General features: G+C 38.7%; 1 protein-coding gene across 4 annotated transcripts in view; it reads right to left on the reverse strand.

Moving 5' to 3' along the window:
* Positions 1-301: 301 nt before the first annotated feature.
* The window catches only part of FRMD6 (FERM domain containing 6), a 257,129-nt gene continuing 230,387 nt past the window's right edge, over positions 302-27,043 (reverse strand). For 3 of the 4 annotated variants that reach the window (XM_011999738.1, XM_011999737.1, XM_011999736.1), the window contains 9 exons: positions 25,936-26,122; positions 22,651-22,806; positions 19,290-19,355; positions 18,381-18,449; positions 15,509-15,683; positions 10,588-10,923; positions 9,061-9,192; positions 5,215-5,306; positions 302-3,311 (listed from right to left, as the gene is read on the reverse strand). In XM_011999738.1, coding sequence (XP_011855128.1) covers positions 3,027-3,311; positions 5,215-5,306; positions 9,061-9,192; positions 10,588-10,923; positions 15,509-15,683; positions 18,381-18,449; positions 19,290-19,355; positions 22,651-22,806; positions 25,936-26,122 — 1,498 coding nt within the window. In that variant the 3' untranslated portion in view covers positions 302-3,026. Of the gene's footprint in view, positions 3,312-5,214; positions 5,307-9,060; positions 9,193-10,587; positions 10,924-13,646; positions 13,756-15,508; positions 15,684-18,380; positions 18,450-19,289; positions 19,356-22,650; positions 22,807-25,935; positions 26,123-27,043 lie in introns of those variants that run through there. The other variant, XM_011999739.1, reaches the window with a different exon arrangement.

Genomic DNA, 27,043 nt, shown 5'->3' on the forward strand with positions numbered 1-27,043 from the left:
ACCTCCTGGAAGCTTGATTCCTTCACATCTGCAACTAAGAAGAATAGTACCTGCCTTATGGGGATATGAGCATTAAATGACTGAACACATGAACTCTGAATACACGTGAAACTGGGTCTGGCACATGGTAGTGCTCAGCATCAGCTATTACCATCATCACCACCAGGACTGTTTTGCTTGGAATTCTATCACATGGAATCTTGTTGTCCTTCACTGTGCTCCATTACAGCAAAGAACATGAAGAAAACACTGTCACTCCTTAGTGCTTCTTGCTGGAGAGCTCTAATAATCAAAAAGGCAATTTAAACGCAAAAAAGTAACTTTATTGACTGCTAAACTTACCATGAAACATCTATAAGAAATAATTACAAAATAATGCGGGTTTTTTTTTTTTACATACTTTTGGTATCATCTTGATATGATGATCCTTTCACAGAAAGGATTATTTACAGTTTATGTAGATATAAAGCTCACTGTTGCAAATACAAATGTAGATGTGCAGAGGCAATATACACCAAACGGGTATACTGACAAGCGATAGATGTGTAAGAAATGCAGAATAAATAACAGCTTTATAGTTTTCTTCTTTTTATTTTTAAAAACAATTTCCAAATACAAAATATGGATTATTCAAAGTGGATTTTTCATATACATATATATAATTCTGCTGCAAACAGTGGATCAAAAAGCAAAAGTGTTCTTAACATGATTCATCTTTGAAAACCCATAGGACTATTCATAAATCCAATTAGAAAGAGCGTGTGCAAAACCACCAACAATGTCAGCAAAACCTTAAAGATCTGATTTTGGTTGAAGTAGAAAGAAAATAAAGTATAAAGCAGTACCTGTTTACAGTAATTAAATATGTTTTTTCTTTATCTTTCTTTCTTAAATATGTCTTTTTTTTTAATGTTTGCAAGAAACTCCAAGGGCTAAGGAAATGCACTGCATTATGATCTGGGCTCCTTAGAGTACAAACCTCACCAGGCTTAAGCATCATCCATTAGAAATGGTGGATTACTTAATGACTTGTAAGTAAAACAGTCATTAAATGATCCTTTCATACTTTAATCCTTTTATGCAGAGACTGAGATACCTCCATACATTCCAATATCTACAACTTTGGTTCTATTAAAGTATTTGATAAAAGCAAAATAATTTTGACCACAGAACTCTACGGAACTTTTTTTCCTTTTAAAGTGTCAGGTGAACCTAACGTGATGAGGCAATGTTGCCTACACATCCGCGACCCAGCACGGGAGGGGCAGCACAGGCGGGGCATGTTCCAGCTCACCCTTTGTTGTAATAATACTGACTCCCAGCCATGGGTAACACTGCTTATGTTCCGCTGTACCCTACATCTATTTCGTTACCTGAAAACATAATTTTGTATAAAAATATGATTGTTTCTTTAGAAAATAATATATAGCTTTTTTAATAAAACCTGGCAGATAGAAAAAAAAGGTATATCAAAATATGGTAAACAAATGTTGTAAAATACTAAATCATTAAAAATATCTTATAGAAAGACATTGTGCTATGAAGTTCTCTCCTGAAGTGTGAGCAACGTTTTTACTGTACATCAAAAGATTGATAAGTTCACTCCCCTGACTTGGTTTCATTATATATTTTAACAGCAGCACAGCAGGTAACTGTCTTAAAAATGGCCCTTTCTCATACACTACATCTTCTGTACACTTTTACTTCAAAATTAACAAAAGACACCCCCAGGATGAGTGGTTTTCAACTCTGTTGCATATTAGCTCCATCTGGAGAACTTTAAAGGAAAAGGCAATTCTACCTGGGTCCCGCCACAAGAGAATGATGTACTCTGTCTGGTGGGAGACTCAGTCATTATTTCTTAAAAGCTCCCCTGCCAAATTCTGTTATACAATCAGTGCTGAGAATCATGGCCAAAGGCACACGAGGGAACAGTCATTCTGAACTCTACATGTATCAACTGATGTCTGCAGGTATCACTCACTCAGTGACACATTCTCAATCTTAAGGAATTCCATCTATAAAAGATAGTCATGGAAGCCAAAATGAAGACATAGTAAGCTTTAAACACATATAAACATACACAATCCCATGTATTTATATATGTATAATATATACATACAGTATTTTGGTTAGGCAGAAACTAGCATTGCCATAATTTGTTCTTGATAATTAAACAAATAAAGCATCACCAAGCACCAACGTTTTCTAAGACATTTTCCACAGTTTTAACAGACACTGGTTTTGTAAACTCCACAAAATGCATTACAACATGAATATAATTCATCTGTTACTTCGATGTGGAACTCAACTGAATCCTGGAGCTTTCTGGAAGATCACAGAAGAGGACATGGCACTGAGCGGGGTGAAGGAGTCACAGACACCACAGCACGCACTTCTGGTTTTCTGCTTATTGCTTAATTCATGTCTTGACTGCACAGGTGCTTCTGTCACGTATGTATCTTTGGCTTGCTACAACCTCATGATTTTGACCACTCCATCAGTGTTCACTCTGGGACAGCCTCAGGGAGGAAGCAATGGGTATACAGAGCAACCGTCTCTCTGTTAAAAGAAGAGAGAATCTTCCCTCTTTCCTCTCCCAAACCATGAGCATTTTATGAGGGAACGGTGAAAAATTTACAAGCAAACAAATAAATCTAACATCGTTCACGTGATAAAAAAGATGTGATGTTACATGTAACTGAACTAAAAAGCATCAGATGAGCAAACACACCACACTCCAATATTCTGAAGGCTTTGCAATCAGTAAAGCGCATTTCCTTCTGAAGGATCAGTGAACTTCCGGGCACTTGTCTTGCTGTACATTTTCTGTAGTTCTTTTACTTCTGTGTAATACTTAAAGTGCAGTTGTTCCAAGGCTTTTGTTTCCATCATCACAAATATTATAAAGAAAGAGCTATGTTTAGGGTGAAGAAGATATGGCACAAGTAATATGTAAAGAACCCATGACTTTCGCATCCTCTAGCAAACAGTAAGCTGCCTGTACAGCTGCACGCAGACGGACTTTATACAACAAACTCTGGAACTTCATCATGAGTGAGATCCAGAGAAAAGTATTTGCTGGTTCTTTTGACTGGAAAAGCATCTTGGATGTTGATGCACTGCTGGGCCAAGCAACTGTTGCAATAGAGGCCTTCCTCATCCAGTTCATGGCCACATCCAAAGGTGTAACTCTGAGCAGTGTCCTGACACAGACCTGCAATGCGCAGGAAGTCTTTCTGGTAAAGTCGGATGTCATCAAGGCTCAAGCTGTGTCGATCGGTGGAGGTCTTTGGTTTCCGACATATAGTCTGCAAGATAAGGGAAGGTTGAAACAACTTTATAGACTAAAGGGAAAGGTTAGAATATCTGCCTTGTAAAGAGAGATGCCACAGAACCACAAAAGGTTAAGTAATCCTTACATGTTAGAAAGTGGTTTCCAATCTGTGGTTTCTGGGCCCTATGAGGAAATATATCATCAACACCACCTCCACCAGTAATAATAGCAGCTAACATTTACCGAGTAATTACTATGTTCCAGACCCTGACGTAAATACTCGGCATGTATTAACTCATTCAATCTTCCTAACAGTCCTAGGAAGCAGGCACTATCATTCTTCTCATTTTACAGATAAATAATCCAAAACACAGAGGTGCAAGTACAACAGAAATCCAACTATCCCTAGCATTTCAGAAATCAAGTAATTATCTTGAAATAAGGTCGTATAGGTAAAGACATGGTTTCTTTGTGTTTTTGTTTTTTTTTTTTCCACTAGGATATGGCAATTCAATGTGGCAACACTTTTAGGCCAAGGTCTGTTATTATTTTAATAAGAAATGGGAAAATAAACCAATTATCAAGAAACACAGTTTTGCTCTTTAAAAGCCCAGAATTCTTGGGTTGAATATAAAGGGTCCTTGGTGCTGGGTCGGATACAGGGCGTTCTTGGTGCTGAAGAGGCTGGGTGGCAGGCACCAAGACTAAGTTCCCGAACACGGGGCTGGGGGCGGGGTTCTGCCAAATGCTGTACACAGCGGGGGGCAGACTTTTTTATTAACCCAAGAGGTGGTATTAGAAATAGGTTAAAAATGATTCCGATAATTACATGAATGGAAGGCATGTAATAGGTCATTTAAGGAAACCAGGCATTATATCTTTAAATTTTGCTGCTTACCACCACAAAGGACAACCCTGTTAGAATAAGATACAATTTCTGCTAGAGGCAAAAGTTCCAGAAGCACGTTTTACTAGGAAGTGTCACATCTGAGTGACTCCTTGTGCCGATGCAGTCTTCCCAGGCTCCAATGGGATTTCACACATAGAATCATCTGGTCATCCCCACAGACTCTCAAGGAAGGCACACAATGTTCTCCCCACAGTGTGGGTGTGGAATCTGACTATCAGCTGTGTCCCAGAAACATCTCTTAAGACTAGATTACTCATTGGAGTTTTCAGAAAAAATATTTCATAAACATCATTTTCACATTATGGTTACTTCAATGGAAGTAAGAGAAAGAAAAGACAAATGAGAAAAAAAGGGAGGAAAGAGGAAGAGAAAAGTAGGGGACAAGGACAGCCAGAATGCAAATGAGAAAAGAGAAACATACACAGAAGGGAAAAAAACAAGACACAAAGAGAGCCCAAGAAAGAAAGGCAGGAGGGAGGATGTGCTCAGGAAGTAGGGCCATTAGTCACACATTACATCCAAATGCTGAAACCATTTCAGGGTATTTTATCTGTATCGCTGGACATTTAATAGTTTAACCAATGATCACAGGTTGTCAAATGCTCTAGGCTCAGCATACTTTGAAAATTCAATCTGAATGGAATCACCAGAGTGTGGAAACATGTCTGCCAGAACACCCTGACAAAAAATATTATTCTCCCAGGTTGAGGACAAGTAACACACACACAGACACGTGCACGTGCACACGTGGTTCGACGGAAGCCCGAGGACCAGAGGCTTCCCAACCATATAAAGTGTGAAGCAAAATATATAATTACCTAAGTAAAAATCAACTCAAAGATAAGCAGAACTAGCAAATAAGATGGAAATAAATTCAGAATAAAGCTAGAATGTATGTATCTAGGAAGGATCATTTTCTTAGGGTTTTTAATTTTTGCTCATCTGTATAAATGTTAAGTATAAGTTACTACCTAAAATTTTCTATAACTTCATTTTCCTAATTGATATTTTTCAATTCCTTTAATACCTGTGGAAGAGAATCAGAACTCTGGCCACGAAGCTTAACCACCGTTTCTGAAGAGCTCGAGGTGGAAGACCCAATTTCTTTCACAATCAATCCTGAAATAAAACATAGAGATAGAAACAATAAATACTTCAAATTATTCAAGCCTCTTGCCATATATTCTGACATATTGCCATCAGGAATGAAAAATCAAATATTAACCATTACCAAAAAGTTTCACTGTGACTCTTTGGTGGCAGACAACCAGGACAGCCCACACTCTCTCTCATCTTACAGTAAATAGAGATTAATGAGTCAATGTAGAGTTAAGAGTGTAGGAAGATGTTTAGAGTCTGAATTTTCTAAAACTTCTAATTAAGCTATTTATAATGACGTTACAGACAAGAAGCAAAGACTATTGGTGTAAAGCCGCCTCTTTACTGCATCTCATAAAGCTTCCCCTCCTCCCCTTTCTATACAGCAGCAACATTAAACTTAACCCTTACTGAACGCACACCTTCTAGATTTGGTTCAGCTTGGATGTATACTGGTGAATTGTAAGGGCTCTGGCCTCTGAAGTCAGACAGATGTGGCTGGATCCTGGCCCAGACAACTAATTAGCCATGTATCCTGGCCAGTTACTTAGCCTCCCAGTGTCTCAATCTCCTTCTCGTATAAAATCGGGCCAATAACAGCACCTGCCCGCTAGTTTTAATGACAATTACACAGTGAATGCATAAAAGGGTAAGGTACAGAGACTATACATGGATACACTCAGTTCACGGCAGCTCTTTTTGGGTGATGGGATACTTGGCACATACCTCCTGCAGCAGATCCCCCCGGTAGGAGACAAACTGGGAGGCCATAGTGAAAATTCAGTACTGGGTCTTTAAGAACAACAGAGCCCCTAACCTAACCACCTGAGCACTCAGTGGAAACCCACAAAAATTTCAGAAGCAGAAATCCAGGGCTGACATTTCCCTACGTGACCGGCATATGAGTGAAGCATTGAGTAGAAACATGTCTCAGAAGTTAAAATTACCAATAAGAACTAGAGGTATAAGTGAACACCGCTGAAATTTTTCTTGCCAATGAATGAAGCAAGTGTACTACAGGTCAAACCCTAGATCCATAAAGCCAAATGGCTTCTTAAAAAAACAAAAACAAAAACAAAAAACCTTAAGTAATGTGATTCTTATTCAACTACTGCTAGTAGTCTACAGAATGACTTGTGTTCTATCCCTTAACTCTTTAGAAACATCTCATAATGACTCAGGGTCTAGCATATGCCATAAATATATTAAGCATTCAATAATTAGTTCAATTGAAACATGAAATATGAAGACATTCCTGGTTTACAAGTAGACACTTTAAAAACTCAGGGGATACTCATGTTTTAGGGTTTAGTACAAATTGCTTTAGGAGAGGATCTAGAATGATCTTTATCTTCTAAAGAGCATTAAACCTTTAAACAAATCATCATAGAGACATGTGGACTTGTGCACTGGTTGGCAAATGGCATGGTTCCTTTTGAATTTCCTGGTAAATGTGCCCGTGGCTATCATGCCTGTAAAGAGTCTTCTTCAAATCCAGACCCACCACTGAAAAAGTAAGTATCAAGCTGGTGCTCAAAACACTTAACCAACTCCTATCACACTCTATAAGAATGAAAGACAGAGTGGTATACTTCATCACTACTCAACCTTAGCTGAGTGTTCTTTTTTTTCTTGGAAAGATATGGAACGCTTCACAAATTTGCATGTCATCCTTGCAGAGGGGCCATGCTAATCTTCTCTGTATCACTGCAACTTTAGTGTATGTGCTGCCAGGGCGAGTACTTAGCTGAATGTTTTATAAGCAATGTTTAAATGCTCAGATTATAGAGAATTTAGAAGACTAAGATGACATAAGAAAGAAAATAAAATCATCTATATCTATAAACCTAACATCCAAAGAAAAGGCTATTAACAGTTTTATGTTTTTTAAATACACAGATAAATATGCTTGTTTTTAATTAGATCACATTTTATATAATTTTTACTGTTTACCATAACTATCCTTCTTATGTTATTTTGTTTGAAAAGTCTCAAATTTAATGGTTATATACCATATGAATAATGAATATGGTATAATTTAACCACTTGTGTTTTTTTTTTTTTTTTGACAGAGTCTCACTCTGTTGCCCAGGATGGAGTACAGTGACGTGGTCTTGGCTCACTGCAACCTCTGCCTCCTGGGTTCAAGTGATTCTCCTGCCCCAGTCACCCTTGCAGCTGGGATTACAGGCCTGCGGCTGATTTTTTTTTTTTTTTTTTGTATCTTAATAGAGATGGGGTTTCAACATGTTGGCCAGGCTGGTCTCCAATTCCTGACCTCAGGTGATCTACCCACCTCAGCCTCCCAAAGGCTGGGATTACAGGCATTGAGCCACCGCACCTGGCCTTACCACTCATTCTTTCATTATATTTATAACATTTCAATAAACATTTTTTATATATAAATTTTCTTAAACAGCCAGACTTTTTACTTAAATTTTATCTCTATTTAAAATTAACAGTCTTATAAAAATTAAATGCAGAAATATATAAATGCAAAGTCCAGGTCAGCTTCCCTCATACCTCCCTTCCCAGAGGCACTGTGGCATACACTGTTTTTAGACCATTTCCTTTCCACAAACATATATACATAGAGCTATATACATGGACCTATAATGTGCATATAATTGTGAATTTAGATTTAATTTAAATTAAAATGTAATTGTAAAGAGAAAATTCAATATCATAAAGTAAATGGGCAAAAAGGGGCAAAGTTTGGTATATGAACTCTAAGCATGTTTAGAGTAAGCGTAATGAGTCAGCGCTGGTCAGAGAGATGATTCTCTGCAGCCACAGGCAGGTCTGGGAAGCCAGGGTTCTGTCGGGTTAGCAAACAGAATCCTGAAATAAAAGATGTCTCCTGCTCTTGAAGACTAAGTGCCAGGATGGTAGTGACTGTGTATTGGTCTGGTTCCTCTCTGATTTCCAATGCCTGGCACCTGGAGGAAGAGACTCAATGAACATCAGGAGGTATGGATCTGCCAGAGCAGGGACAGGCTACTCCAGGCTGGCCCTTCATTCAATGAAAGCTGGAAGGGGCCATTTCAACAGCTCTCGTTCCTGAGGCATATTTCTCTAAAGAACAGACTGATTCATGATGTGTGACAAAAGCAGTTAGATGTGACTGATGTCTATAAACAAAACTCATACTGCTGCCATTTTTTAAAGATAGTATCTTACATGTGACAGAAATATATACTGTGTATTATATAACTATAATAGGATTAGAGTGAATGCATGTTTTCTAGAAGAATTCATACAAATATGGAATTTAAGAGTGTCTTTTTAGGTCAACCCGTTTTGACATTTGTCCTCCCAGACTCCTCTACCAGTATAACACAGTGGGGAAACAACAACAACAAAGACCTGGAGGCCTGCTTCTGTTTCTAGCCATGCAGGATTTGTCCTCTTTGAACTACAGGTTAACTCATCTGTAAAAAGGAGGCCAGACTGAAGGGGTCTACAAGGCCTTCCAGATACATTACATGATTCTCGACACAGCATAACATAAAGGGAACCCTATTGCACAACTACCTTTTGTCCAAAGCATGGAGCAGAAAATGCTAATTCCCAATCCTGGGTGTTTCTCCTCTTCCCTTCCTTCCACAGAAGGCACAGGATCCTGCAGTTTACAATACTGACCTGAAGAGCCTCTTAGTGCAGTCCAGTCTCTGATTGAGAGCCCCCAGCCCACCCTTTCTATTTTCTGAGGCACGTGTTTTTCAGTCCTGAATAACCCGCTGCCAAGGAAGAATAACTTCCTGTAAGAGCTCACCCGAGTGTCCGTTCAGCTTCCGTGACATGAGCATGTCCTCCGTGATGTAGATGCACATGTCTGGGCTGACTTCCAGAGGCTCTTCATTCATCTGCTCCAGATCCCGGGGGTCATCAACTAACATCTCTATTTCTGACACAGAAGAAGGAAATGGCAGTTAATAACAAAAAGGGAAATGACCATCATAATATACGACCATATTTTGAGGGTGGCTATGTAATTATTCATATTTGAAAATAAATTTGCTAATGAGACTCCAATAGGAAACTCCAGAGATCATTTTCAACAGGTGCTACTCTCTCTCTCTTTCTGAGACGAAGTCTCACTCTGTCACCAGGCTGGAGTGCAGTGGTGTGATCTCCACTCACCGCAACCTCCACCTCCCGGATTCAAGCGATTCTCCTGCCTTAGCCTCCCAAGTAGCTGCAATTACAGGCACATGCCACCATGCCCAGCTAATTTTTGTATTTCTAGCAGAGATGAGGTTTCACCATGTTTGCCAGAATGGTCTTGATCTCTTGACTTCGTGATCCGCCTGCCTCGGCCTCCCAAAGTGCTGGGATTACAAGCGTGAGCCACCGCGCCCAGCCTACTTGCTCTTTCTTATAGGACTGCTGCATCACCTACATATTTTCTAATACTATAATTTGCCAATTATTCTGTATTTTTTTAAGAAGAAAAACTACACTACCTTGCTGAAATGACAAAGGGCAAACCGAAACTGATGGGCCCTTTGCCTGATGCCAAAGCAAGGCTCACTGACACAGGCAGATGAGCAGTTCACAAAGCCCCCATGTCCATAGCTGCCTACTCTCAAGGGCACTCAGTGACTTGAGATCCACACAAATTCTACAGAAACCAAACAGACGGTCTGCACTTTTCTTTAACTGAGTCTATCGTTTCCCTTAAGCCTGAATGCTACAGCACTTATTTGAGAGAGGAAAATAATATAAAAGAGGGCCACAAATGTTAAATTTGGCTGAGATAAGCCATAGGATTCATCTTATCTCCTTAACACGCAGTAAGTTCGTATCAGCCAGGTGCTATATTTCTTTTATCCTCTCTATAGTTCTGGTTACATGGGAGGCGCTTAAGAAAAACATTACTAAGTAACTCAATGGTGTGGACTCCAATTTTTATTTTGTAGGGGGGGGTCCAGAAGTTCAAGATGTTTCTGTCACCATCACTGCACTCCACTGTGTTGTCCTAACTACTGTTTTATTTAATCTGGGAATTAGAAATACAGACACAATGGCTGCAGGACTAATCTCCAATCTACTTCATAGAAACAGCTAAGACTTTGAGTCCACAACCATCCAATCTTGTGGCCGCAAAGGATCACAACTAGAGGGATGTTTTGTTCACAGCCAAACACAAGCAATTCAACCAAGTCACTGGGGAAGACAAGACACCTCTTCCACCGTATTACTACTGCCTAACGTTGCTTTCCAGACACCAGCTCTGTAGAACCAATGCTTGAAAAAACTGGGAGACTAAACAGAGAGCCAGTGAGGACAGTACTGTTACCATCGTCCTGCGAGTCCTCTTCCAGCCGGTCTTTGCCGCCACTCTCCACCCCTGAGGTGTGGGAGCTGCCATGACTGGTCATTGAGCTGCAAGTTTTCAGCTTGCGGTGGATGGCACTGCTGCAGTAACTGTCTTCTGGCCCCGTGTCCCGGGGCTTGGTGTCTGCCTCAATGCCCGAGGTGTGGGAACTGCTGTGGCTGGTGGTGGAATGACGGGACAGGCGCTTGTGCTTCATGCTGCCCGCGCTGCTCCCACTGGCCCGCGATCGTTTTTCCAGCTGGTCCATGTCGAGGTCCAGGTTGTCACTGATGTAAGATTCCCGGTACTGCTTCTTCTCTGTGTGGTGGGGAACACAGCTCATTATTACATCAACCAAGACAGAAGGAACGGCTGGTGAGCTTAAGTGACTCAACAGGCCAAGAACAAGGATAACTTGAAGTTCAGAATCTAGTGACTGGAAAGTAGTAATAATTTAGATAGGAATTTGACTTTAGAAGACTGAAAAATGACTAAAAACCAGTGCAACAGATTTGAGGGGGATATTTAAATTACTCAGTTTTTTTAAAGATTCAAGCAGTATAAGAAGAGCGGTATTTAAAGTGCAGTTACAGACCACTTCTTGTCTGCAAATTTATTGGTCCACAGTGAAATAAGTTCAGTGAGTGATATGAACATTTAGAAACTTCCAGAGCTTTGTGACATTGCCATGACAGCCACCAATGTGATTTTGTATTTTGCGAAAGTATCCACAGCATATTAAATATTTTAAAAATCTGGCCCTTTTCTGCAGATAATTTCAGAAGCACTGCTCTAGAAGACTACTTAATAAATATAATTATGCTAATTGCCACTCATTTTATTTGTTCATCTGTTCAATTTGTTCCATTGTTAGCTTAGCTCTAGCTGTTGAATACAATTTAATATAAAACTATTCTTCTGAGAATTTCTTGTGAAGATTCTAAAATTTGGATTTTCATTAATATAAGATTGATTTTCTCCACTTAGGCTGAATTAGTGAGGTTTTATCATCTACTTAGAAAATACCAGTAATCACTACTGGTTTGATGATTTCCAACTCTGACTGGTAAAGCTGTTCTTTGATTTAACATGTCAGTGCTGTTCTTGAACGCAATCAAAAACACAACACTGTAAAGTCTCTTTTATTACATACTAAACTAACCATTCCATTAAGGCACAAAGTTACAACCCAGCTGCCAGTTACAACTTGACTGACACAAAAATATTATTTTTGTCTTTTAGGTCAGAAATGTAAAACAAGGAAGAAGTTTAGATTCCTTGCCTTTTTAATACTGGTAAGAAATAATACAATACAACAATGTCAAAAAGGGAGAGTGTATTTGGGGACTGTTAAGTTGATCTAATTTTAGAAACTGCTAACTAGTAGACTAATTGGGTTCTCAGGGGCCTGTTAATGGATTTTAATTGTCTTGTCAAGTTCTTGGTTAAGTGAAAATACTTGCATGCCTGATGTCTGAATCCAGCTCAGAAGTATAATCATCACAGGGTCCCCAGAGAGAAAATGGGCAGCAGGAGAAAGAAAAGATGCGCCTTCTAGGATGCAAAATGCAAAAAAATGCTTGGAGAAGGCTATGTGCACATTTCCAGGTTCCAGCCCATTCACATCTTTCTAAGGAACTGGCTGAAACACAAAGATGAGTATGTGCTGCTACACAGAAAGCAGGCTGAAACCAGACACCAGAGCTCCACACACACATCATCACAACAAAAATGCATCCAGGGACAACTTGTCATTCAGGGAGCAGACTGGGGCCTAAAAATCCCCATCTTCTGAATCAGCAGGTGTGAGATGAAGGTGGACAGCCAAAGCAGTTTGCAAAAATTACCGTAGTTCCTATTCACTGTGGTTTCACAGTAATAGCCATGTGGCCCTTGGATGAGTGGTAAGTGAAGAGAAAAAAGTAAAAGTCTGTAAGTTGTTGGAGTTCCATTGTTCTAAAATAATTAGGAACTGTGGACCTAATCATTTAAAAGCTTTTCTGCATCTTTACATATAGCCTTTTTACTCCCAACTTCCTGATAGAGGTCAGTATAGTTCCTCTATACTCACTAGTATACTAATGAGTATACAAGTACTTGCCAGCCTGTTTTCTAACTATTTCTGACTACATGTTAGCATGGCCTGGGTGTTCCACATGGCTGGCTTCTGTTGCCTCCCTAGTGCTGTATCACACCCTTTCCAGACATTTAAGAAGCTTCACATCGTTCAGTTACAAACTGAGAGAAACATTAAATAATTCTGAAATGTTGTCTAAGAAATGTAAAATGCAGCCTCTCATCCACCTAATAATCACTGGTGTCAACAGTACAGATCATCAATATGCCTGTGCTCTTTTTACTCCCTCTGTTGTAAAAGATCAGAGACAATGAGGTTTTTCATACACTATTTTAGAAAATAATGCAGTAAATGTGACTACTTATTCCTAAGAATAAGCTCCAGCTCTTGAATAAAGTTAGGCTTAAACATTTTTTTAAATGATGCGAGGCATGTTTTTCTTTCTCTTCTAAACCCTATAGAAAAATCCTTGTGATCATTTTCTACTAAAATGCTAACATACTGTTTCAGACAAAGTGACTCTAAATAAAATTAAGAAAAACACAGACTCTTTTTATGCTGTTTTTTGCTAAACTAATGCCCAAAAAAGGGCTTTTCATGTTAAAATGACAGAGCCCTTAAATGGAGGTGAGATCATTGGATTCAGGCCAAAGTTGACCCAGAGAAACTTAATTTCAGGCCGTTTTCAGACCTGAAAAACCTCTAAGTAGAAGAAACTAAGTATGTGTCATTCCTTCATTCCTCTACTGCTATGGTTTGAATTATCTGTTCCCTCCTAAACTCAGGTTGAAATCTAATTGCTATCATAAATCATATGCATCATATATCATAGTAGTAAGATGTGGGAGTTTAAAGAGATGATTAGATCATGAGAGATCTGCTTTTGTGAATGGGTTAGTGCCATTATTGCAGCAGTGGGTTCATTATGAGAGGGGGAGCTTGGCCCCCTTTTACTCTTTCTCACCCTCTCTTTGCCCTTCCACCTTCCACCATGGGATGAAGTAACAAGAAGGCCCTCGGTAGATGCTGGCTCCTCAATCCTGGACTTCCCAGCCTCTAGAACTGTGAGGAAAAAAACTTCTGTTCTTTAGAACTTACCTAGTCTGTGGTCTTTTGTTACAGCAGCACAAAACAAACTAAGACACCTACTCACTTTAGCCTCCAAATATACTTGGTACTATGGTTGGCAATGAACAAAGCTCTCTTTGAAAACTCAAAATTCTTTGTAATTTTTACCTTAGAACCTATAGATGAAGGCCATTAATTCTTTTAGGCTCTAAAGGGATCTCTTAAGGTCATCTGAACAAAAAATATACTAAAATGCTGCAGGCAGAAGAAAGCTAGTAGAACAAATCACCTTCTCAAGGTGTCATGTTAGACGTTGAGGAATGAAGCTGACTTGGCAAATTATGGGCTCTGCACCTAATTATGTCACCTATTCTCACAGGTTCTCCTGCTTCTTCATCCTCTTCCTGCCCCCATCTGAATTCCTTTTAATATTCATGTCAGCATAGGAGAGAGATATCTGTTACACTGATGAGTTATGGTGGGGAAGAACTGGCAGTCTAGCAGCAGCGGAAGCCAATACACCTGACAGTTATACCAATTCTCTCTGAAGACACATGCAGTTTGTGGCAGACAGTGAGGAATGATTCATGTTCTAATCGCTACTAAATTACAAGAGAATTGCCAAACTGGGTCTCATTTGGATTGAGAGAGAATTTTTGAGAGAAATCAATCAGAAGCACAAACTTCTATAAGGTCTTTTGTTTATTTAAGAAAGGATGGGTATTTGTCTTGTTTCTACAGGAAAGATGAGGTCTGAGGTGTCAAAACTTGTCTCAGACATGAACCTAAAATATGAATCTTCACCCTGATATTCACACAAAAACACCGAATCCAATCTAATCAAATTACTGTTAGATATTACTACAATTTGTAAAACTAATTTTTGCAAAAAAAATCTTTGAAAGCATAAACAAAACCCCAAAGCATTAAAAAAAAAATAACAAAAGAACAAAAAACAAAAATCCAAATACGTAATGCAGTAGTTTTGAGGATTAGGGTTGGGGTGTGTTAAATGGAGGAAATCCAGGGTGCCACAACTCAAGATAAAAGGCTATCAGATTAATGTTGTAAAGTTGAAGCCAGATGTTACAGACCCTTAACACTGCCTTCTTTCCCACCCTGACTTGCTTCCCTTTTCAGGGCCCAGTACTCTGAGGCCCCAGATAGACTGCTTTATTTCATCTGCATCTCAGCAAAGCCCCCAAAGGACTAGCTGACTTCCCTCTCCTTTGTTTGGCATTCTTGCTAGACCAGACCTGGGGGCCTCCTAGTTGTCAATTGGAGGCTGGAGACACATCTGTGACCCACCTTTATTATCACTCTAACCCTAAGAAAGAATCACATTGGAAAGAATTCCAGACCACCTGTGGATAATAGCACTAAGGTGGGTCAGTGTACATACAAAGCTCTAAAATGCAGATAAAATCTGAGTTGCAGATAAACCCTTGCCCTGTGCCTTTATAGGTGGCTTTTTGCAAGGATTTTCAAGTCAGGCATGGGAAAATCTTAGAGCCTGTACTTGAGAGATAGCTAAATGGAGTCACCTCAGATATTCTGATTAGGTGCTACGGTAGGTGGGGCTCAAGCCTAACCCTTTGCCTTCTGGAAATACTGAGATGTAAATAGTAATGCTGCTCTCAATCTGGAGAGTCCCAGTCCCAAAATCCAATTCTGTAGGAGTTCAAAACCCCCATTCAGAGTAAGAGGCCATGAGTGGCAAAGGTACAATGTGCTTCCACGCCCCAGACCCTGGGGTACCTTCGTTTTCCTCCAGCTTCCGGATATGGCGCAGGACAGGCTGCAGATTCATATAGAGGCGGTGGCTGTTGCTCAGAAGTTGCAGGAGGTGTCTGGAGCGCATGGGGCACCCTGTGTAGTATATGAGCTTCCGGGCTGAAGGCAAGCCATCTGGCAAAATCTCAAATTTCTTACCCTTTGGAAGGAAACCATGAATCAAATTCAGGAAAAAAAATCTCTGATTTGCCAAAATCCTCTTTGTTTTCTATTTAGTAAGGAAGATTATAGATTCTGAAATGTATAAAGTTTCATTTAAAATTCCTTGTGGGATAAATTATTGTTTTCCCTTTCAAAAATGTCATAGGACAGGGGATGACCAGAAATTCAGGAAAGCATCTAGCCACAAGGGTCTGTCAGTAAACACTCACTATCCCAAACAGCTGAGGAGTGTCTTTGGTTTCTCTGGCTGGTCAGGTTATTTGTATAATGGAGAAGAGAAGGGTCCATCATAAAAGAACCATCAAATGTAATCCCAACACCCTAACGCAGCAACAAGGCGACCAATTCTAAAAAAGACTAATGTATTCAAATATTTATTGAATACTTAATATGGACCAAACACCTTCCTAGGCACTGACAAAAAAAACCAAATAGGCAGTGAATATGACAGACAAGGTTCCCACCCTCACGGAGCTATATATCCCAGCAGGAGAAAGAAACACACAAAATAATTACAGTTTATGATAAATTCTTGGAAATAAATAAATAAGGAGTTATATAGTGAACAATACAGGATACCTATTTAGGGTTTAGAAGAAATGGAAAACTTCCCTAGCTGGACATAGAGAGAGCTGGTAGTGGAGGGATGAGATGGGAAAGAACAAGAACAGCTATCAGTAGAGATACAAGGAATCTCCTTCTTCAAGTTCGTGATCACTAAGATAAAGTCCTAAGTTGAGGGCAAGGCTTTGACAAAGTTTCTCACAGTTATGGTATATTATGAACTCTTTCAACTTTCCTAATAATGAATGGGGCAGCTGAAATACAAAAAAGAGTAATTCAGATATAATGATTCTCAGCCAGAGGGAGGAGGTAAAGCAAGGACGGCGCATATTCTAACCACACACTGAAAGTCCGTACGGAGCAGTATGGGCTTGTGTAGCCCAGATGGGGATAAGGTGGAGGTGTTTTGTTTTTTTTAAATCTCTGAGCTTTCCCTCATTTTAAAGGAACTACCAGTGGATCCCAATACTGAAATAGTAACAACTGACATTTTTTGAGCACTAAGCATGTATCCACTCATTTGATCCTCACAGCAAGTCAAGAGAGAGAGTTAATTATCCACATTTTAGAATGAAACCAAGGCACAGAGTTTATGTAACTTGCTCAAGGTCATACAGCTAGACAGGGCTGAGTTGGCTGCACGAAGCATCATCTGAGAAACTTGTCAAAATAGATTCCTCATCTCTACTCCAGACCCACTGAGTCAAAAATCTCCCAGAGGAGGAGGATGAGGCAAAAAAGGTCCTCGGATAAGGGTAATACACAAATAGATTCAGTAAGCACCAAGTCCAGGACCCTAAAAGACCCTCAATTTCATAAATGTACTTTATTATAACTTAATTTGGGGCATGAAAGGGGCAAGTGGGTCTTAATTTGCTCATTTTCAAACAGCTCAGATCCTTTCACAATTAGCTTGAAACAAAAAAGAGCCAGTTGGAGACAGGTTAGGCCCCGTGTAAGTATAAGTAAAGTGAAATCAGACTGAATTGTGCCCAAGTAATTAAAGTAATGTGAAGTCAGAAACAAATCTTTTGACTTACAGGGCAGTGTGGAGTCAATGCCCACATTCTATTTGCAATATAGCCCTTTATTTACATAGGCCATCTTTCTTACAGGAGAGAAGCCCATGTCTACAAACCCTTATCTTCCTTTCTTCACATATTTTTTTCAGTAATTTCTGAACATAGCAGAACTATGAATTTTTTTTTTTTTTTTTTTTTGAAACGGAGTTGTGCTCTTGTTGCCCAGGCTGGAGTGCAATGGTGTGGTCTCGGCTCACTGCAACCTTCGCCTCTCAGGTTTGAGCGATTCTCATGCCTCAGCCTCCCGGGTAGCTGGGATTACAAGTGCCCACCACCATGCCCAAATAATTTTTGTATTTTTAGTAGAGACAGGATTTCACCATGTTGGCCAAGCTGGTCTCGAACTCCTGACCTCTGGTGATCTGCTCACCTTGACCTCCCAAAGTGCTGGGATTACAGGATTGAGCCACTGTGCCCAGCCAGAACTATGACTTTTTATGACCAAATATACACATTACTAATTCTTTGAAACCTACCAAAAAAATAGATATAGCTGGCAAAGAGAGAAATATTTGGGAAAAATCAAGGCGTTGCTCTAACAAAAGAAAATGTATCATTCTCAATATTGTAAGAGTATTTTTCCCGTTAAGAATTGCAGACCTCTCTTTAAAATAATGAGTTTTAAATAGTCAAATATTAATATAAACCTCTTTTTATATAATTCTTTATTCTTTGCTCAAAAGAGGTAACTTTCAAAAGAACTGGCTAACCACTACATGAAATATCTTCTGCAACTAGAATAACTTAGGGACATGTGCTAGGGACCAAACACAAATTAAAATTACTAACTTCTTTTGCTATAAGATTATTCACTATAAGATTCTTTGATTTTAATTTCACCACTGATAGCGTGACAATGGAATATATAGCACATGCATTAAAATACAAGAAAGCCAATTATCTTCAGAGTCAACTTCTTAAAAATTGCAGCTTTTGTGCCTAAGACAATATTGTTTAAAAACAAAAAAATTAAAAACCACAAAAATAAGTAATTAATGGGACTTTTAAGCCAGTTATTTTAAACTTACCACAAACACCAATTTTCCAACATTTGTCCAGGGAAAATCATAAAGTAATTGTTTCTCTTCATCTAAATTCTGTGAAAAGAATATGCATATGGAGTTAATGGGAAAAATGATACTGTAAACTGGCTCTAACTTCTTTCCCTGAAAACCAAAACACAGTAATTAAAATCTGAAAAAAGCCCCCATATCTCTTTGGAGAAACACAGACAGCAATTAAGAGATTTCGTGATAACGATTCTGTGGCTTTTGGTTCCTGTGTGACTGTATTAACTAACCCTTTTAAGGCAATCTTTTCCCTTCTGGCGTATGCCTAAATTTAAATAAAAAGTCCAAAGGACCCAGGCATTCAAGAGATGCAGTAAGGTGCTCAGACTTTCATAATTGGATATTTTGCCTACGCCAAAGATAAGACATGCTTTTACTTTCCTGTGTCTTGCAGAGAGAGGTATTTGTCTCCCTTTTTGATGGCTGCAGGATAACACTGTCCCACCTGCTAAAGTTACTACTTATTTAAGGGGTAAATTTTATCAGAAAAGTGTAACGGAAATTAAAATGTCTGGTCAGGCACAATATCAAAATGTTGCTTTTCTTTCCACTTACAAATGCTCCAAAGGATAAAAGAATATCTAAAATCAATGACAAACAGAAATGTTTGGATATTAATGATCTGTTAGTGATGAACCTGGGCTAATCTTTGGCTTACTGTTTTCTGTAATAGAGGACTTATTACTGTCAACAATCGGGCTGAGTCACTTCATCCATCCTACATCATCCACATCTGTGCTAGACAAATAGGAAATGACCAGCCAGTGGCCCAAAATGAACTACTGAAGCTATGGCAGGACCACAGAGGCATGCTGTAAACATAAGACATGGCCGACAGCATTTGACACTTAATTCTCATTTACTAACCTGAAAAATCTGTATTCCCCGCATGGTCAATCCAAGAGTCAGTGAAGCTTCAATTTCCCTTTTATCCTGTAGGAATAGAATTTTATAGAAAATTAAATGTTTCTATATATTTTTTCTACAGTGGACAATTTAGCACCAAAGAAATATTTCAGGATTGAAATTCAGGACTGAAAAGTTTTGAACTTAAAATAACTTTGCTCAAGGCTTTCCACATACCTAGTTTCCTACAAGAATTAAGAAAACCATCGGCACGTATTAAATCAAGAATGGTATATTCTACTTTTTAAATTTCTGAGATTTCAAAGGTTTAGTGTTTTTACTATATTACATACACTTTTGTATCTGACAATATTCTAAACACTTGTTATTGAAAACTCCAGTAAACAAGGCTATTTTTGCTGCTTTTGCATCATTTGATTTTTTTAATCTTCTATCTCATAATTACTCTGTTCTCAGATGTTAGAATCTTAAATCTAATGTAATAGTTATACTCTGAGATGCATAAGACTTTGTATGTTTAAAACTGGGCACATCTTCCAGCTCTTAAGTCAAAATTAGGGGCAAGTGACCAAATATTTAAGGCTCTCTCATGAGGATAATAAAGTTGTACAAACTTTGTATTCAGTTAGTTTGGAAATACTTATTTTTAAGAAGTTCAATGATCACTCGCCAATATGATACACGGTCTACCCATAAACTGTAGAAAATAAACTACAACAAGCGTAAGGGAAAAAGAAACTCCACAATTAAAAATGTACTTTAAAATTCAGTCACATCCTTTAAGTGTTCAACTGTAATAAGTATATATAGTGTATAAAGTTCAAAATAGAAGAGAAATGAAATTACTAAGTAAATATTCTCATTATGAGATTTCTCAACAAACACAATGAATATGCAGATCTTTTTAAGCTTAGTGCCAGTTTCCCCAGGAACATGGGATGAAATATTTTTACAAAATGTATCCTCACTGGCATTATAACTATAAGACACAGCCTATTTCTACTATTTAGGCTGTTTCTTTCCAACTAGTATATTTTTACATCAACAAAGACACATATAGTATAAGCTTTAAGAGGAGAAACTAATCCATCATTATATGAGTTTTGGTCAATTTCGCTTTCAAGGCTGTACTGACTGCTTTCTGGAATAAGGCTATGCTCATAAAAATGCTGGTTTTCAAGTATAAGGTATATACTGGTGGAAAAGGGACACAAAATGTTTTTTTTTTTTTTCCAGAATGTTCCCTTGTCCTTTGTCTACCTTATTTCCAGTTTATGAGCAGCCCCTAAATGAAGCAGATTTAACGGCTGCCACTGAATTGCTCTAAAGAATAAAAACTGTGCATCAGCCAATATCTTTTCCTCCACTTCATTCTGTTACCTTTTTATTAAAAATCTTGTTTTCAGCGGATAAGAGTCATTTTCTATGCAATTTAGAAGCTCCATACTTTAAGTAAACTTGAAAATTAAGTTTTACACAGAAGATAAATTGGGGATATCTACTTCAATAAAAGATTCTTATTTCTTAATAGGATTCTTTAAAATAGCAAGCTTCCCCAGCAAATAAGGCAAAAAGCAATTAATGGTTATTGAGCACTCACTAATGTGCCAGGTATTCCACCTCATTATTTCAGATTCATTATCTCACCGAAGTCTCCCAACCTTGTGAAGCATATTGTATCATCCCCACTTAATAGACAGCTCAGGATTATAGTTGCCTAGGATGCCAGCTATAGCAAGTAGTGACATAGGGTTTCTAATTGACATCTGATTCCAAAGCCACATTCTTACTCTTTCCAATACATCATTCATACTTCTAATACATTTTAAAATATAAACTAATTATCAAAACTGTCATTTATTTGCATCTTCTCGTGTCAACTGAGGTGTCACAAATGAAATCTCTTAAGGCTAAAAACAAAATGACAACTCAGTCCTTTAGGAATTTAGCCAAAGAGATCTTATGGAACTCAATTATGCCTTTCAAGGATGATGGGGCATTAATAATGCATCTCTTAGGCACAGAAGAGAGATAGAAAAAACATCAGTTGGTCCCTTAAGTTTTCTGAACCAGCTAAGAAGATTACTGAGCAATACATCCAAACTAAAGTCCAGTTTCCAATGGTCTAGCTATGCTAATCCTACCACAAAAGGCATAGTAGAGATAACAAGCATAACACTAACAATGGCAATGGTAACAACGGCAAACTTAACATCATGCTTAACATGTGCTGGGCACTGTTTTAAGTAGTTTTTCATCCAACAATTCATTTAGTGTCCAGCGATCCTAAAAGGCAAGTATGTTGCTGTCCCCTTTAACTATGGGGAAACTGAAGTACACAGAGGTTAAGTAAGTAACTTGCCCGAGGTCACACAGTAAGAAGTCAAACTGAGATTCAATCCCAGGCAGTTAGGCTCAACTGACAGTGCTCTTAACCACTTCATCCATTTGGTTTGAGAATATACGTTTGAATACTTAAATGGGTATTCAGGAGTTCTTGCCAGCAAAGTGGCACTTAGGGAATAGTGAAAGGGGTTAGGAGGAGGAGGGGAAGAGAAGACAAGATGATATAGAGTACTGTGAGTGATTCCCTGCAGAGCATGGCCCCAGTTGTCATTTGGGTGTGTGACCTCTGCCCCAGAATGAAAAAACGAGGCTAGAGATACACGGGACACAAAGGAGAGTAACTTCCAAGAGTGAGGAACATGTGTAATACAGTTCCTTAAGCACACAGCCTGTGTTATCAAGAAGGCCTTGACTAAATCTTGGCTTTGCCATTTAGTTTTGTGATCTTAGGTGATTCATTTAATCTCGTTAGGCCTCAGTTTCCCGGTCTGTAAAATAAAGATTAAAGTACCTTTCATGTAAAGTTATGAGGATTAAAAAAATATAAAGTGTGCCCAGTAAACACAGGACTCCATAAACATTACCTGTTGTGGTAATGTTCTTGTAACTGACGGATACGATGCAGGTATAGCTTCACTTTGAGGAATATTAAAAATTATTTATCAAGTAAGTTGCAAATGCTATTCCCCAAAGCAGAAAAGCAGATTTGGGGAGGAGAGAAAGAACAATGCCATAATCACTGAAAAAGTGAGATTAACATTTTATAGCCAATTGTCATCTCACTATTAGAACCATTAAAAAATACTCCATCCTGCTTCCAGGCCAGAGGAAAACCACCATGGCCTCCAAGACTGACCTGCAATAACAAAAAGCAGTTCAATGAAACTCTTTTAGAAGTGTGTAAAAAATGAAATAATTTTTAATGGAAATGAAATCCTAAGGTTTTCCTTCTCAATCCTATGGAGATGATGGTTTTTTTTTCTCAGAAGCTGAAGACTTAGTTGCCGTTTCGTACCTTATACAATCTGTAGTAATGAACAGCGACGTCATCCAGTCGGACGGCCTCTTTGATATATTTAAGATGAGCTTCGGAAGCCGTCAGTGCAAACTGATCTTTGTGCATGTTTGGAATGTGCTTCAGGATGTAGTCTTTCCCCCTCTTGGAAACAACCTGTTGGGATACAAGGGGTGTGCAATGCAACATTTGTTGGAGAGATGTAAGCTCTATCCCCACCCCCAAAATGATGAAAGAATGAGAATCTAAAATAGCCATGTAAACTGGTTGGTTTCCATTAGAAAATTCCCACTTTCATTCTGTTTTCACCATCTGTTATGTTGCTGGGCTGAATCAGCTAATACTAGAAGCTATAGAGTCAATTTAATTGTACTGCTGAATACCTAAGAAGAAAAATCACAACAAATAGGAAAAATAAGTTATCTTTGCTTTAAAGTCACCAAGAAAAAAAAATTATACAAACTTTCATAATCTTGTACACGTAATTGTTTATACTTGCAAGTTTATACTTGGTACCATGAAATACATCTATAGTAGGCACATCTTCAGGTTCTGGATCCTACCTAACTCTTAAGAAAACTACAGCCACAGAGTGGGAGGTTCTAAATGCTAATCAAAAGAAGGCAGGGGACTGGGAGAAATTCTCTAATTTTGGTTCCTGCATAAGAGGCTGATATGAACACTGTTGGAATATTTATGAGAAAACCGTTTCATTCAAACATTCATTGTGATTCACTGTGACTTAGATTTTCATCAGACAGTACTCTGGGCTTTCAGATGTCAAATATATAGTATCCAGCAGCTGCAGGCTAAGAGAAAGGTGTTGATTAAAGTCTTAGCTGATTCCATAAGGAATACAATAGATGGAAGGACTTACGCAATGTGAGCAGAAGAATCATGCTCAAAATAATCAAAATTTTAAAATTACAGAATTTTTGGTTTTAAAATGTCTTTATATTGATATTTTGTTTCTTCCTATTGAATATTTTACAAAGAATTAAATATGATGAATTAATAGTCAGTTGTCAAGTTCTGCTAAGAACTCAAGTTACAGATTCTTCTTTCCAGGTTCTTTTCACATGGTAATCAGTTAAATCAGTTATTTGTCGACCTTTTTCTCAGGTCAAAAGCACACTGAAAATAGTATTTGTAAGGGCACTAAAGTAGATGGTTTTGGCGATCCCAAGGGTGGGGGAAACTGGTATCTTAGCACACTGGTTGCCCTGGCATACTAACTGGATTTCAGTAATCAATATTCAATGAGCACCTGATGACAATCAGAGAATGCAAACATGCTACAGACAGCAATAGTTTGACAGACATTGTGATTTCTCTCCAACAAATAAAGCACTGTAAGTCACACAACAAAAAATTACTGAGTACCTCAATATGAAGAGCTGATGAAATTGAAAAGGTTACGGTTATGCCCATCTTTCAGAACACACTAAGAAACAGTTTATTGGGAGCAAGAAATAAATCATTTTAAAATAAGATGTAAAACACTATACCCAGGTTCTTCTTGAGCACTGGGCACCCAGATGGTCTGCCCAGAAGGAGCAGAGTCTCGGAGGATAAGTAGGAGTTAGCGAGGTGAAACAGACAGGGGCTTCACCGGCTAAAGGAACTGCAAGAAGAAAGACCCAAAGCATGAAACACCACAGTAAGTACGGAGACGTACCAATGGCTGGATGTTGCCACAGCCTAAAGTTCAAGATGCAGGACAACCAGAAAGGAAGCTGGAATGGTTGGCAGGGACTATAATCTGGAGAGTTTCTAGGTTATGCATGGGAGCCTGAGCTTCACTCCACAGGTGACGGAGGAGGCCCTGAAAGTCTAAGTCAGAAGCAAAATCATCTCATCTGCAAGCTGTGGAATAAAGACCGAAGCAGGGACAAGCTTCTGCAACAGTGCTGCTGAGAACAGGAACCTAGAAACAGTAGGAACTAAGACAGGAAGAGGAGGCAATGGACATTTAGGAAGGCTAATGGCAACAAAAATAGAAGAGAATTTTATTTCTTAAGCTGAGTGATTGGTACTCAAGCACATACATTACAGGGTGTTTCAGTTGATGGGACAGGACAGGGAGAAGGAATGGTGATAACGCAGAGTTCCGTATGACTCTCATGTACTCAGAGGTAGGAATACGTAGAACTGAGGTGGCAAGAAGATGAATTTGATTTAGGACATCTTGAGTTTGAACGGCCTATGGGTAAACAGCTACCTTATGGATAAAGGGAAGAGAAACAGATTTGGGACTTGCCTTCACGTAGGTGATCGTTAAAAGCATTAATCTGGATGAGATCTCCCAAGATGCGAGTGGTTAAGTGTCAGGTACAGCAGCAAAATTTAGTGAAAAGAGTCTACTGGATATGTCAATATAAAGCAACTGGTGTCAATATAAAGCAAAAGTAGTATATATTTAATTTTTTACTTCATTACCATATTGATATAAAACAAACTAACAGGCAGCACCATGAGTGGACTGATGGGGAAAAAAGGCAGATGGAAATGGCTTGAGGAACACTTGTGGGAAGCAAAGAAGCTGAAAAAATCAAATACACACTACCTTTCAAGACGCTTTACTGAGAAGGCAAGGCAAGAGTAGTAGCTCTTCTTTCCCTCCGCCTTTCTTTCTCGAGGATGGGTGAGTGAGAACCAAACATGTTTTGTATGTCCTCACTGAAGAAGAGTTAGTTTGGGGAGGGGCTAATGATACAGAAGAGAGAGAAAATATAGCATAGACATGGAGGAAGGATGGGGAGAGAAACAGACAGGGTAGAGTAGACAAAGGGCAGCTGAGACAGTTCACGTTGGAATAACCCACATTTTCTTGCTGAAAGAAGGGGTTAGTTGCTCTCCCAAGAGTGGAGGACATGAAGGCTGGAGCCGGAAGTTGACATACTTGTTCTCTCAGCAAAGAAAAGTGAGGGATAATCTTACTTTTTAAAGAGTTATGTTTTTCTGCCTTCAAAGGGAGAAAATTCTGCCTCAGTAAGAGTAGGCAAGAAGGTCAAGGACATGTCAATGCCAAAAGGAGGCTGGCAAATTCCAAGCTCCACCGTATTATCAGGATGGATGGCAATCCTCTTCCCCATTCACCACAAAAAGACTGAGTACATGAAGACATGATGTGCACCACGTTTTTAAGTGTTAAATATCTGGGCATCACGAAGAATTTGGCCACAGAACATCTGTGTTCCCATTTCTTAAAGAGTATGAGTAGCAACACTACGAACTAGAAATGCCGAAAGAAAACACTCTTTCAAATTTGAAAACAGTGCTTACCCAAGATGGGAAGTAAGCCTCTGGCTCGAAGTATTTTCCATAGTGCTTATTCCTTTTGAAGTTCCCAAGATCAGCCTGCAGGGCAAAGGCTGCCAGCAGGAAGTAGGCCTCCTCTCGGAGCACACACTGAGAATGAAGAACTTGTTTTCTCAGGTGCCAGTAATAATAGTATCTTGCTGCTCTGTCACTAGGAAAATAAGAGAAAACAGAACTCACATTTTCATAGAACAATCCAATGACATGTAAACAGAACCCAAATCCTGCTCTCCATCTGGTGACAGGAGCCCTTCTGTTCCTGCTCCTCCCTCTCACCTCATTGAAAAGGGAGCGGTTGTAGCTAATATCTGATAGCTGCCTCACTGAGGTTGCAGGGGGTCAGAACCCCAAGTCACACTATCCAGACAACAAAAATAACATTTCCTAAGGCTTGCAGCATTTGATTCGTTCAGAGAAGAAAAAGTTCTGAATCATTCTACTCTAAAATGGTAACTATTTCACCGTGCAAGTGTTAGAATAGAAGCTAGATATGTGATATCTGTACTGATTTTGCTACAATGATGCTGCACACGTGACTTAAATAAGGAAAAATCTGAGGAGCAATCCTGCTTCAGTGTTTTGCTGTTCTTTTTATTATTTTTTAACTGAACACACTACAAATACTTTAAGGCCCTTTATAAGTATTTGCATATATACTCTTCTGGAAAAAAATTTGCTTAACAAAGGTGTTCTTTTCCTTTTTTTAAGCTTCTCCAAGAAGAAATGAATGCTTTCCTTAAATCTTCTTTTTGAGGTTTTTTAATTAAGTGAAAGTTACGTTATTGGCATTACGTTTTTATACGCACATGTCATGACCATTATAATACTCCCCACAAAAGGAAATACTAACAGGGCACACTCATTACAATTTGTTGAGATCAGAAATAAATACAGTCACCATTAAATACGTTAAGAAATGTTGACTGGGGAAAACATGGTAAAAGCTCCAAAAAATATTTACTAGCAAATAGGATGCTTTTGTGATCAAAGTAAAAACGTGTGTGTACATATTTTAATGAGCTCATTTGCCTCTACATTATTTCAGGTTAAATGTTTACCTGAGATTCATAGC

This window comes from Mandrillus leucophaeus, unplaced genomic scaffold, assembly GCF_000951045.1.
Source record: "Mandrillus leucophaeus isolate KB7577 unplaced genomic scaffold, Mleu.le_1.0 Scaffold60, whole genome shotgun sequence".
NCBI lineage: Eukaryota > Metazoa > Chordata > Mammalia > Primates > Cercopithecidae > Mandrillus > Mandrillus leucophaeus.